Source organism: Pelobates fuscus, chromosome 7 (assembly GCF_036172605.1).
Source record: "Pelobates fuscus isolate aPelFus1 chromosome 7, aPelFus1.pri, whole genome shotgun sequence".
NCBI classification, from domain to species: domain Eukaryota; kingdom Metazoa; phylum Chordata; class Amphibia; order Anura; family Pelobatidae; genus Pelobates; species Pelobates fuscus.
Window position 1 is genome coordinate 117,730,338 of NC_086323.1, and position 13,352 is coordinate 117,743,689.

The window sequence follows — 13,352 nt, forward strand, 5'->3', positions numbered from 1 at the left end:
TGGAAGTGTGGCTGGGCTGTATAAACAGAAAATATGATTTAACTGCTAAAGGTCAGTAAATTGAGCAGTGAGACTACAGGGGCATGATCTATATAGAAAAAAACCTCTTCATTAGGATACGGTTGTTTTGGTGACTATAGTGCCCCTGTAATGCTTATCCCACGAGTAATTGCCCCCAAACCATCACTTATTTTGCATTTGACATTTCCGAATGCACTGTGATAGAGTATGCAGCACTAACATGTAAAAAAGCAAATTGCCTCTCCTCCAATTTAAACACCCCTTACAAGCTTTTATCTCTGTCTGGCATTTTGCTGAATGTTATTAAACACATGTAGGGAATCATACAAGTAATAGTTTCCTAATCGGTGAGCAAAATAAAAATGGAGACCGAAGGGACAGACGTTGTATAGAATATTTATTGATTTCTTATTTCTTTTTTTCTTATCGAAGGTCCATGACTGAGGAAACATTATGGGAAGCAATGATAATAGATGGCTGCTTGCCGATTTAACTTTCTTCTTCTGCAAAAAAAAAAAAAAAAAAAGTGTTAAAAAACAAACTAAACTACTAGGGTCTTACAGCAACCTCTCCTCGGACAATTCAAACAAACAAATACATTTTACTAAATACTGCTGAATGTTATAGAATTTTACATAACTTTACATATTGCATTGATTGAAAATATAAAAACAGTTTATAGCACAGTTTTCATATAGTTTGAGTTATTCACTAAACTACAAACTGCAAATTAAAATAAGAATCAAAATTCAGGTTAAAATTAACCAATTTGTAGCTGTAACCCGACTGCAGAATTCCCCCTCCATTTTTACATTTGGACTTTACTAGAGTAGCAATCTTGTTGAAGTAGTTATGATGCAATGGGTGTCCTGGCGCCCTCCAAGTGGTTACCTCTTCATATTGAGTAGGGAAGCACCTAATGGACATCTGGTAGCTTCCCTGAGCCAAGCGCTACAACGTGGAGCTGGCAGAATAGTGTGATGTCAGCTGAGCGCCATCACAATAATAATTACTATGTGATTTAGTGGTCATGGTGCGTAGGGTGTTCCAAAAGAAGTGACCGTTTCCTGTGTCTGAAATGGTTTACTAATGCAGGGCTTAGTTTGCCTGTGGTGAAATTCCATACACGTGCAGGCACTTTTGGAATTTTATTCAGCAGTGTTGTACTTGCGCGCTATTTATGCGACACTGCAAGAGTTAACTAATTTACATATATCTTTCAACCCTGGCAATAAAAAGAAATAGGTCCTAAAACACTATAGGATAAGGAAGAATACAAGCATGCATGTTATGATGATTTAGATCACGTCCCCCCATATAAAGGAAATAAAGTGATTTACTCTGCTTACTTCCCACAAGTGTTGCCCTACCTGCACTGGCCGAGATCAATCAATCATGATAATCTCAACCAATCCAATGCTTCCCCATACTGAAGAATACGAAGACTAATGCACATGCTCAGCAACCATCGGGCTGAGACCAAGCAACATCTCCTCATAGAGATGCATGGAGTCAGGTTTTGGGTACACATCCTCAACATCAAAAAGTTTTTTTAAAATACAGCCGGTCACAAAAAAGAGATACAGAAAACAAGCAGTATATTGTATTCCAATACATGGTTAAAGATGCAAAAAATTAAGCCTTAGTTTACAGTTTATTTTCTTTTCTTTGTGGGAAAGTGTAGAGGGACAAATAAAACATTTACCTTCAACTTCCTCCTCCTCGTCTTCATCATCGTCATCATCATCCTCATCTGAGCTGAAAGTTCCATCAGGCAAACTGTAAATCCGAATAACTTGCTAGAAAGACATAAAAAAAAAAAAAAAAAGAATAGAATAGAATAGAAAAAAAGCGTTAAAAAGGAAAACCAGAAACAAGAACACAACACAAAACAAGAAAGGCTTGTGTCTCTTACCTTGTTGGGATCTTTCAAAATAAGGTATTTGCCCTCATCCAGCTTCATGCAGATATCCACCACACAGCGCAAGATGCCCCAGGAATTCTCCATGCTCAGGTTTATTTGGTTGGCAAACTCACTGGGCTTGAATTGCTGTGTGCCCAAGACCACATGACGAGAGGAATCCTTCGTATGGTAACGGGACACATACCTTTATTAAAATTAAAATGACATGGTGAATAGATATTTTCTTTGCTAACCTATCAATTTCAGCACCCATAATTTGTCTTACAACATAAGCAAACAGGTGAGGCAATGAGAGTAGAAAGTGTACTATTTATGCAACAGTGAATGAAATATGAATTCTGTAACATCCTGCTGTATATAGTGCCAACATATTTTCAAACTTTTTCTGTTGTGCAGTTAAGAAACTCAAAAATCTTACCCTAGTTTAAGGTACTCTGAGCCTGCTAACAGAGCGCAGCAAGTCCAACGTGCCAGTTTGTAGCTGTTATTCTTTAGCTCTGTAGCAATAACAGCTCCCCTCTGGGAATCCAGCTTTTGTCGCCAGTCTACACCATTACAATGCTGCAGAAAACATTAAATGAGAATGCACAATAAGACTGGGCGTATAATGCAAGAGGTTTATGATTAACAGAGCAAATATTTACATTAAATTGAAATACTTGTATGAGAAAAATAAAATGCATTATATGTTTTCAAGAAAACTAAAGATGTAAATACGTTTGAATCTGTAAATCTTCAACAAGAACTGGAGGTTTGTTTTTCTGCTACTTTCGCTTACCCTGGAATCCCACTCATTCAGAGTCTTTATGTTAATGAAGGACACCTCTCCATTTGCCCCAGTCATCACTCCATCATGCTCGCATCTCACCACCAAGTCAATGTCATCCCCAAGCTTCCATCGTCGGTACCTATAGAACAATTAAAAGCCAGGATCAGGCTGTTATGAACAAAGTAATATATTTTTTTTAATTCTGAACTTATAACCAAGAATATATTCCACTAATATGTTATTAATACTTATGTATTTGCGTGTGTCCACAATAGACGAAAAGTATGTGTGCTCATACACAACTAAAAAAAAAACGCCAAACCAAAATGACAGAACCTCTTACCTATAAGCCACAGATGCAACCTCATTCTTGTCCACATCATCTTCAATAAAGGGGTTAGGATTGGGAAATGTGTGCTTTTCTTTTCCCTGTAAGAGAAATAAGACCGTGAGAATGCAAGATCTCACACTTGTTGTGTTGTGCTTCAAACCATTGCAAATTTTACCAGTCTCAACTCACCATTCGCAGGCATTGCTGAGAGAAGTTGTGGTTGATGTAAGTAGCCTCCATTGCAAGATTTCGAGGGGAATTTAAAGAGTTGACCTCATCCTGTGGAGGCTCATTGGCAGTTTCACTGACTGTCAGCAAATCTGCAGGGTAAGAACATAAGCCATTAGACGGACACAATAATACTTAAAGACAGAACAGACAAAACAGGTTCTTGAAAACAATGAAACAAAAAAAAAAAAAAATGGTGATACTGCCAAATAGAGCCATCAACCCATAACTATTCTGCTTACCAAAGTCAGAGTTATCTCGCTTATCGAAGAATATCTTCGATCCCACTCTTTGGACCACAATATCCCAGGAGTTCACAGAACGGGTGCTGCACATTAGGGTAGCAAGGATGGCATCTGTTGCAAAAACATTTCCTTGTGTCTTGGCAAGCTGTGGGTTTAGAAAAACAGAAAAGTCAGAGTAATCTACACCATGCCTTTGCACAGGTTCTCCCTTAATGGTGAAATAGAAATAGTCAAAAATGTCTCAAATATACTAAATGCATAGCTGAAGTCACCACTTTTTAATATTTATATCCCTAACCAGAGAAGAAATTACAGTATACACATAGGAGCACAAAATGAGCTACATAAAGACTGCGTAAACCGATAAAAGAGAGGAAAAACCAAAACAAACCACAAGACCTACAAAAGTATAAATACAAGTCAAAAACACGAACACTATAGCTGGCATAACCAAAGAAAAGCCAATAATGTGGGCAGGGTACATATAAACATGTCTAAAGGATACATGCCTGCTATACATTGATAGAACACCTGTAGTTTATATGTAGCAATTGTAAGATTATGTAAAAGGACAGTTATGGGGCTACGTGGCTAAATTACTGAATTGTGAAACTGATATTACAGCGTACCTTTCGAATAACGGGGTCATCTGTTGTAGTGACAGTATGGAAGATCCTTTTGATGCTCTTTAATGGTCTTTCATTCCTTGTGGTAATTCGGTCAAAAGCCTTATCATAGTATTCCAGGGCTCCACAGCATTCACTAACATATGGGAAGGAAAGCTATATTAGGCATTTCATCAACAATAAACAAAGAAATATGTACAAATTATTACAGGCCACCTGTCATGCCCCAAACAACTAATGCTCATTAGATTAAGCATAATTTTCTATTTATACGTCGTGCAAGATTAGGAGGAAAAAAAACAAAAACATAACCAATAATAGCTTTTTCTCACAGCTGTCAATGCCACAGGAGGTCCCTTTGCTCTCCCACCCATAGCCAGCGCGTCATAGAAAACTCCCTAGCGCCGGTTAGGGACTATAGGAATGGAGTGACTGACATCACTGTGGAGATTTACCCTGCTTGGGGATACGCCCCAAGCAGGACAAATTATAGAAGACGGCAGGAGGAGTAAAGGCGGAAATGGTTGTTACTCAAAAAGCAACAACAATGCAGATTGAAGATGGTGGCGATGGCACGGAGGAAAAGTGAGTAAATCTGCATATTTTACATTGAATACACAAATGTATCTTTGTGCTATATGGTGTATTCAAAGTATATGGGAGCGAATTCAGACAACTGAAAATTTACATGATAATTAGGTTAACTTCAACAGACAAACCCACAAATCTAAAACCACGCCCCCCTAAAAAAAACTTCAGGTATTGTATTTACATATATAATAGGAAAAAATAAAAACTTATAGACATACATGTCTATCTGTACAACAGCGTAATGTATCCACCCATAAGGGTGTGAATGGAACAAATACAATATACTGTAATAAAGGAACACGCAACTGTTCCCAACAGTAAAGTGTTTTGCCTACCTATTTGGATTTTTGGACATGGTTGACTTTGAGGACTGGTTATAGAATCATAAGTTTAGATCTTTACTGGATAGTTTACCATGTCCATGCAGACAGGATATAGAAACTGGAATGCACAACTTACTTGATCATACAGATTTGTATTAACATACTTACATGTCTACAGGATCAGAGACTTCCAGGTAACGCATTTTTAACAGCCGAGGGAAGTCCATTTCTTCTTTTACCTCCCAGTCACTCCGGACCTCTACTGAGGAGTCTCTTGGTTTTAGCTGGGCCTAGAAAATAGCAGCGGATCAGCCTAAAAAAAAAAAAACCCCAAGATACACATAACCCAAAAGGAAGGATAGAATTTGAAGATAAGAGTACCTGAGATTTTTGGTCCCATTTCTGACGAACTCCAAACTGCTTTTGGAATTTCTTCTGCAACCGGAGACGATCCCTGATATCAGACAGAATATATATTGCTTGTATATATGTAGATAGCACATTGAAATGACATTTACTATATTACAATTCCATTATAAAGTTTATATAATATCAGAGAAACCATTTACCTCTCCTTCTGCTTGGCACTTTTAGGCAGAGTCTGCATATTTGATTGAAGCATATTTCGACGGTCTTTATCTCGACGCAGATTCCGCTGAAAAAACAATATAAAAATCAATACCACTGAAACACCACATTTAAGAGTTTTATTTTATTTTTTACTACAGGGCACCAACACCCAATGTTAAAGACCAACATATGCTAATGCTCCCTTGACAAATGCAGCTTTGCCAAAATGTTGGGATTTGTTTATTTCTCTGGTGCCCCTCTTCTCTCACACTAATATCTTGTGTTAACTGGCTTTTCTATGGTATATATTTAAACGGTTTTATTTTTTGGCATACTTGCATTTTTTGTGTGATTACCTTTGATTTGTGGTGTTTTAGATACCTTATTTGTTTGCATTGTGTTTGTCACTTTATATATATATTTTTAGATCTTTTGTATATACATGATGACTTTATGTATAGTCTTGTTTATATCACGATCTAGTCTGATACATGGACAATGTATATATTAGTGTATTATCTCCTAAAATTTGGGTATCGTTTGCATTCACAGACTGGATTGGGTCTAGAGATATTGAGTGAGCACACCGTCTTTTTAGATTACATCTCTGTTCTTATCTTTCTTTCTAATTTGTTCATAGTGTGCTATCCTTGTTTATTATCCTTTTCCAAATTCTGACATACGTAACATGATTTATAGATCAACGTCTACCAAAGCCTGCACATGAACTGTATTTATACCTGGGCAAATCGTAGTCTGTTCCTCTGGTATGCAGTCTTCTGCATCTTTGTTGTATCGACCAACTGAAAGCTGGTTTCATCTTCTTCATGGAAATATGCATATTGACTGCCACCACCAAACTGGGAAGAATATTTATCTGAGAAAATATAATGAAATCAGTCAGAACACTTGGATCAAGCAAAAGCAGAAAGAGGGATACAAATGTATAAACTGGCAGAGAACATAATACACATCAGTTTTGTGCCACGCAACAACTCGCCCAATGACCAAACATCAGATGGATTAAGTCACATATACCTGGAAAAATATTCGGGCAACATGACTGTATGGAACATAGCAAACCATACTGAGAACTGAACCTCAAGCGCAAAGCGTGAAAATCCTTGGAATTAAAAGCTTTAATCTTAATTATCAGACTTTAAAAGTTTATTTTGCATGCCTTTCAATAATATTTATTTTACATGTTAATTTTAGTTCGGCAACAGATGGAGTTAAGTGCCTAACTTTGCTGGTTTAATTCCGCACCTTTCTCAAGGTCTAAAATTAACCTCTGTCTACTGTTGAAAGGGATAAGTTTAATGGGAAGGACAGAGTGGACATGTACGAGCTTTAAGTAAACTATCATCTAAATAGAATTATTAACAGGATCGCAGGTATTGGACTAATAACGCAACAGCCGTTTTGGACTTTCATGGTATATATTGTCTTGGTAATGAGAACACGCACATACAAGCAGTGGCCTCATTGTGTTGACATTTAGATAGCACTAGACATGGGACATGCAAAAGATTCTGATGAGTTTGTTCAATAGTAAGTGCAAAGTCAAGATAAAAGATTAAATACTTACTGGTATATCTTTTGTCCTGGTAGGTGGCCCCTGTCCAGTCAGCAACCTTATCAATGAAAAACAAAAACACACCACACCCATCAGATGGAGAAACAGCAACGAGTAAGGAATATAAATGGCAGAAATGCGCAACATGAGCTATACTAATGCAACTTTCTCTTTACAAAAAAAAAAAAAAAAGAAAACAAAATTCTGAAATGAGAGCATATCTATTATAAAAAGAAGACCACATTTTTGGTTTATAAAAATATACTTTTAAATAACAGAGCATCCACATACTTTGCATGAGGACACCATTATCAAATCACTGAATCTGTGACGAAAGCCCCACAGGGGTTGTTTGTCTGGTAATCCCTAGAAGGCATGCACATTGCAAGATGTAACCGAGTAGTTGTGATTTTTAACCTTAGACTGTTCCTTTAAATACCAAATGATGTGTCATGATAGATTGTTTTCTTCCCCATAAACAGACTCTTTGAAGGGAAAAATAAAATAAAAGTCACACTAGGAAAGTGATTAGAAAAATCACCCTAGAAAAAACCAAAACAAAAAAAAAACAAAGTGTGTATTTTTTTGTTTTTTTCCCTCTTTACATATGACCATTGATAATTCCAAGAACATGTATGCAGCAAGACCATCTATGTAAAATGTTCATACTCCCATTATATCTGATGCTTATTATTGGGGTATACATATTGGCACAACTTTTTTTTTTAATCATCTAATGCTTGGTTTTAGAGGGACCCTAGGTTTGTCAGGGTGTGCTACACTGGTGTCTCCACTGCAGATACCCAGCACTATACAGATTTCGTACATTTACTTGGGTACACTATAACCATTTAATTAAAAAAAATGTAATAGTGTCTGATGTGCCTTAAAGGGACAATGTAGGCACCCAGACCACTTCAGCTAATCGAAGTGGTCTGGGTGCTGTGATCCTTTTGCACTTAGTGCTGCAATGTAAACATTGCAGTTCCAGAGAATTGCAATGATTACATTGCAGCTCTAAGTCTGCCCTCAGTGGCTGTCTAACAGACAGCCACTAGAGGGCTTCCGGAATCCAAACAAAATCTGACCTCCGCGTCAGATTTTCTCCATATGAAAGCATTAAATAATGCTGACCGCAGAGCTGAGAGGAAGCAAACCTCTGCAGCTCCTGCTGACTGCAAGAGAAAAAGCAGAATTTAACTAACAAAAAGACGATTTCTCACTACAGAGAGGCCACCCAGCTCTTGCTGACACTGAGACGAATAGGATGATACCATCCAAGCGACAATCTGAGCTGTGGCCACTCGCAACTGCTCTGCGGCCTACAAGAATGGCGGGCGTGGGGGAGACGGCAGCTCTCCCGCAGCCACGACAAACTGAGATTCTAAGACTGGAACTACGTTTCCCCCCCCCCCCTCTGGACCGGTGGGGGTTATCCCGGTCCACCCTCATGCGGACCCCAAGCAAAGCAGGGGACACAATACATCGACACAGGGCCCTAACAACAGAGAGACCTCTAAAATGGCGGATGCCTGCCACGACACCGGCCTCAGCCAAGCATGGACAGACACGGAACAGGCTGAACAAAATATTCGCCTCTTTCTGGGAGAAACTAGAGGCCCGCATACAGCCCCCAGTACCAGGGGCACTGCACTGCCTGAGGACCCGCTGCGGAACCAGACACGTGTGACCCAGTGGGGTAAGGCAGTGACCAAACCCGACCATCCATCCATGGCGGGCATAGCAAAGACTGCCTCCTGGCAACGCCATGTGAACCCCAGGAGGGGCGCGAAACCCAAGAAAGCGACCGCATCAGGAGGGCTAATGAAGAGGTATAGCAGCCCCCGACAGGCAAACCAAGCTCTGAACATACCTTGGAGGACATATCCTCAGACAAGCACACCACCTTGCGGCACAGGGGCTCCACGCTTCCCCATACCCTGGAGACGGAGCAAGCTGCAACGAACAGAGCGGCGGGAATACACAGAGCATCGGCTGAACCAGGACTGGGACTTAATACCAGGCAAAGTGCCTTATATGTCCCACCTTACTATGCTTCAGATGAACACTCTCATAAGATTTATGTACGCTCTAGTGAACTTATCATTTCGTTTATGATCTTCCAGGGGATCGTAGGGGGGACACCAGTAGATGTTATTCGACTAAACACTATTTGCACCCACACGTTGTATAGCTCACATTCATGCATAACTATTAACATTTTTGCTTTAACCTAATATCAGTCTAGAAAGCAAAACCTTACGTACAAATGTATGATAAGCAGTCTTGACCTGTATTTCTAGCTTACCAACTACTCCTCTATATAAAAAAAAAAACCTGCATTGTATCTGCAGCCACACTGTTGATCACCAATGTTTATTGCTATGATTGCACTAGCTATTGTGGCAGTGCACATCTGCTTGTTAACTCACGCACAACCTAAATAAAGAATTAAAAAAAAATAAAGCTTTTCTACGGGGAGGTCTAATGCACGCGGCCATTGCCGCGCATGCTCATTGGGTCTCCCCTGTTGGCTGACAAGGAGCGTGGGCGGAGCCTGACCCTGCACCAAGGCGAGGGTGGAGAACCTATTAATCCCAGAGGAGAATGAGGGGCATAACTGGTCCAAATGTCAGACTGGCAACCGCATAGCTGACTGACATGACCGATCCAACCGACAAAGGGTCCGCTGCCTACTTGGAACAATACATCAAAGTTTCCAAGGAAGCTACGGGTTGAAACTAATGCACCGACAGTAGTAAAAATATGTTAATCAGTGCACAGCTCGCGGGATCCCCTATACGCAGATAGTACCCTATACATCTCTTCAACTGGCAGAGGATAACACAACAATATTGACGGTCGACATTCATGACTACGTTATGCAGGGTCTGGGAAACAGTTCACTATGCTTCATATAGAAAGATGAAACCTGGTGATGACATGCTAATAACTGGTCAACCTGTATATATTTGAGCAAGGTTAGCATGACAACACTAAGGAGGGAGACAAATAACCGCCCTGCTGTTTTAACCAACTTGATTGCGTAAGGGGCAAAATAGAGCACTGCAACTATATGTCGTGTGTTGCAAAATCCAAACCGCATAAATAGTTTTAACACAACCTTCTATGTCATATGTAATATCGGTCTTCTACTTTTCTGTATTAACTGCTAAAGAAAAAATAAAGATTGTTGAAACAAAAAATTAATACAAAGCTGTATCCCTAACACTAGTGTTCCCTGACTCCCGTTGCAGCAACAAAAGGGTTATTTCACCATTTAAATAACCCTATTCCAGCACAGAGGTCCCTCTGCGCTGGCTCTGTATTCTCTGATGTCAGCGCGATGGGGAATCTAATGTGGAACTGCAATATTTTAGATTGTAGGGTTAGGAGCACTGCACGGAGATCACTTCAATGAGATGAAGTGGTATGGGTGCCAATAGTGTACCTTTAAACAGGGGTGAGGAACCTTCAGCCCTCTAGATGTTTTGGAATACACCTCCCTGGATGCTCTGCAAGCATTATGGTTGTAAGAGCATTATGCGAAATGTAGTCCACAGCACCTGGAGGGCCGAAGGTTCCCCACCCTGCTTTAAACCATTAGAAACAGTTTAACGAATATAATTTTATGAATAAAAGGATGACTCCAGACAGTGAGATTAAGCATTTACATTGCCTACAGTAATGCTTAAATTCAAATGGAGACCTCCTACTGGTCTGTTATACCAATACTTTGTTTACCATTATACCTTTAAGGCTTGCTCCACCCCTCCCACCAAAGGTGAGAACAACAAATGAGTTCCCACTGAGTTAGTAATGTATAGTATGCAGATAATAGTGTCTTGTGTCTTATTTTAACGCCAAATTATATACGCAGAAATGTTTAACAATATACCTTTCCAAGACGGTCTCCTTTGCTGAATGGTTGATAGGGCATGTCCTTGAATTGGTCTGGCACTGCACAAGGTCCCCAACCCAAAGGGTTGTCATTTATCACTGGAGCCTGAAATTTTGCCATTGTGTCAGACCTAGAGGAGTGATGGGAAAGTATCTCAGTTAATCACATTCAACACAAGTATGCTGCTAGGACAGGAAATACATACATATACATATATATATATATATATATATATATATATATACATACACACACACACACACACACACACTCTTTAAATTTAGCATTAGTTATTGTCAGTATGCATTGCATAACAGCTTTGTTCACTGCTTAAGCCATCTAAAATTTGCAACTACACAGATGATCCCTGAAACATGTACTCACACCGTCTGTTGGGCAGGATCTTTTAAACAGAAATCTATACATTTCCTAGCAAAAAATAAAATAATTCCTATCAACTTTAAGTACTTCCACTATCTTCTAGAGCACCCGAAGCAATCACCATCATACTGTTTGGTTAATAATCTCCTGCAATATACAAGCACCCCTTTGAGAAACCCACCAATAGTTTTTCCAATGCACACTTATATCCCCAAGCCTCCAAGTTTAAAAAAACTTTGTCAGGACCCAATATACATACAACTATTTCTTATGCCATGTTTAGCTATTCATTTGATAAAGACGTGCATAACCTAGCACTTTACCTGATGAGGTTTCCTAATATATATTGATAAAGTTATTAATGTGAACAACACAAATGCTACACATTTTTCTCTCTGCTCACAACAATTAACTATTTCAAGAGTACAACTTTTTTTTTTCCTGGTATTGTTTCTTAAAATCCCCAATTTGATCATTCTTTTTACAATAAATACCACTGCTCCCCAGTAGAGGCACTCAAATACTCTATCTTACCAACAAATTCTCCAGAAACAAAATGCACAAACAGCACAGCACTTTCCTTTGATTAATCCTGCAACAAAGTCACTTAGATGTTGAGTGTGCACTACTCTGGTCATTAAATAGTTCAAATATCTAAACAAAAAATATATTTATCACCTTACTGTAAACATACTAACACAAGCTAACTAACAATTCCAGATTTTACCCTGGTCTAGTTGTTTCCACTAAATAACACAATTAAAAATTGTTTAATTGCTCTATTGAAATAAAAATGTAAACAGAATTCCAAACAAAAAGCATTCAACAACACTACAAGAATAATCAGTTATGACACTGCATATAAAACAACACATTTGATCAAATTCACACATTTGGCTACAATGCCTTAGCATTAACCAACAAGTAAACATTTTAAGTCAGAATAAGAGAAATGAAAAGGGGAATATCACACAATCTGATAGTTGGACCCAGAACTCCCCTGCTTCTTTTAGTTAAAGGCTGTGTTATATTTGCTAAAATGCAGCAGCAAGGATTGCAGTTTAGGCCTGTATCACATCTTTCCTTTAGCAGAAAGAAAGTAAAAAAAAATGGAATAGGTTTGACTTACTAGCACAATAAACATGACTCAAACTGGACGGTCCAGCTGATCCATGCCGCCCTCATTACACAGAGCGCCATACATTGTCCCTGGCTCCTTCCCCTACACCCAGAGCCCATCAGTGCAGCCATTTTTACTGTACCCTGTGCAGCTCCCTGGCCTCCCTCCCCCAGCTCATCCTCCACCAATATCCTGACATACCACTCAGTCCGGGTCCCCGACATTCTTAAGGGTAACTTTCAGCGGCTTGTCTCGCTTCCCAGGGCCGATGTTCGCGGATTACAGACCGGGCCGTGTGTTGCCCTCTCTTTCACAGCACCGGCTTCTAACAGGAAGGAAGCCGCGCTGAAAGACCGGCCTACGTCAGCAAAGCCGACAGTGCTGACGCAAATGCGCTGCGACGGCGTGCTGCGCCGTACAGTGTACGTGGCTTAGTGTGTACGGGCAGCAATGGCGGGGAAATACAGTGCACTAATGATGTTTGGTTTATGCATTACAAATTATAAGAAAAAAAATAATTCCCCCACAAGTAGAGACTTTTGTCTGCAATAGATACACAGTCCTTGGCACTATAAATGATTATATGTATCCTCCTTTAAATATGCTGTAGCTGTTTTATTACATACTTTTTATTATAGTGTATAGGTTTATGCTTTCTTTAACTGGTTTGGCTATTCAAATATAGCACAAAAATTTGTTCAATACTCTAAATAGGTATTCTTTCAAACAAAACATTGGTAGAAATG

General features: G+C 39.3%; 1 protein-coding gene across 2 annotated transcripts; it reads right to left on the reverse strand.

Moving 5' to 3' along the window:
* Positions 1 to 401: 401 nt before the first annotated feature.
* On the reverse strand, positions 402 to 12,973 carry EIF3D (eukaryotic translation initiation factor 3 subunit D). 2 transcript variants are annotated; one of them, XM_063426499.1, is made up of 16 exons: positions 12,808 to 12,973; positions 11,103 to 11,235; positions 7,217 to 7,262; positions 6,369 to 6,505; positions 5,628 to 5,713; positions 5,440 to 5,512; positions 5,227 to 5,348; positions 4,148 to 4,280; positions 3,516 to 3,663; positions 3,235 to 3,365; positions 3,058 to 3,143; positions 2,724 to 2,853; positions 2,364 to 2,506; positions 1,937 to 2,129; positions 1,727 to 1,820; positions 402 to 524 (listed from the first exon to the last, which is right to left on the reverse strand). In XM_063426499.1, the coding sequence occupies exons 1-16, from the start codon at positions 12,828 to 12,830 to the stop codon at positions 511 to 513; spliced, it is 1,692 nt and encodes a 563-aa protein (XP_063282569.1). In that variant the 5' UTR covers positions 12,831 to 12,973; the 3' UTR covers positions 402 to 510. The 2 variants fall into 2 exon arrangements, with proteins under 2 accessions (XP_063282569.1, XP_063282570.1); XM_063426500.1 differs by having other exon boundaries at positions 5,227 to 5,342; positions 12,808 to 12,972.
* Positions 12,974 to 13,352: the final 379 nt, after the last annotated feature.

Bases quoted from the DNA above. Each gene is read 5' to 3' on its own strand.
- EIF3D (XM_063426499.1), bottom strand. From the start codon at position 12,830: ATGTCGGGGACCCGGACTGAGTG. The intron at 7,263-11,102 runs GTATATTGTTAA...TTCATTGATAAG, and splicing joins AAGGAGACCGTCTTGGAAAG to GTTGCTGACTGGACAGGGGC. The intron at 5,349-5,439 runs GTACTCTTATCT...GCTATTTTCTAG, and splicing joins AATGGGACCAAAAATCTCAG to GCCCAGCTAAAACCAAGAGA.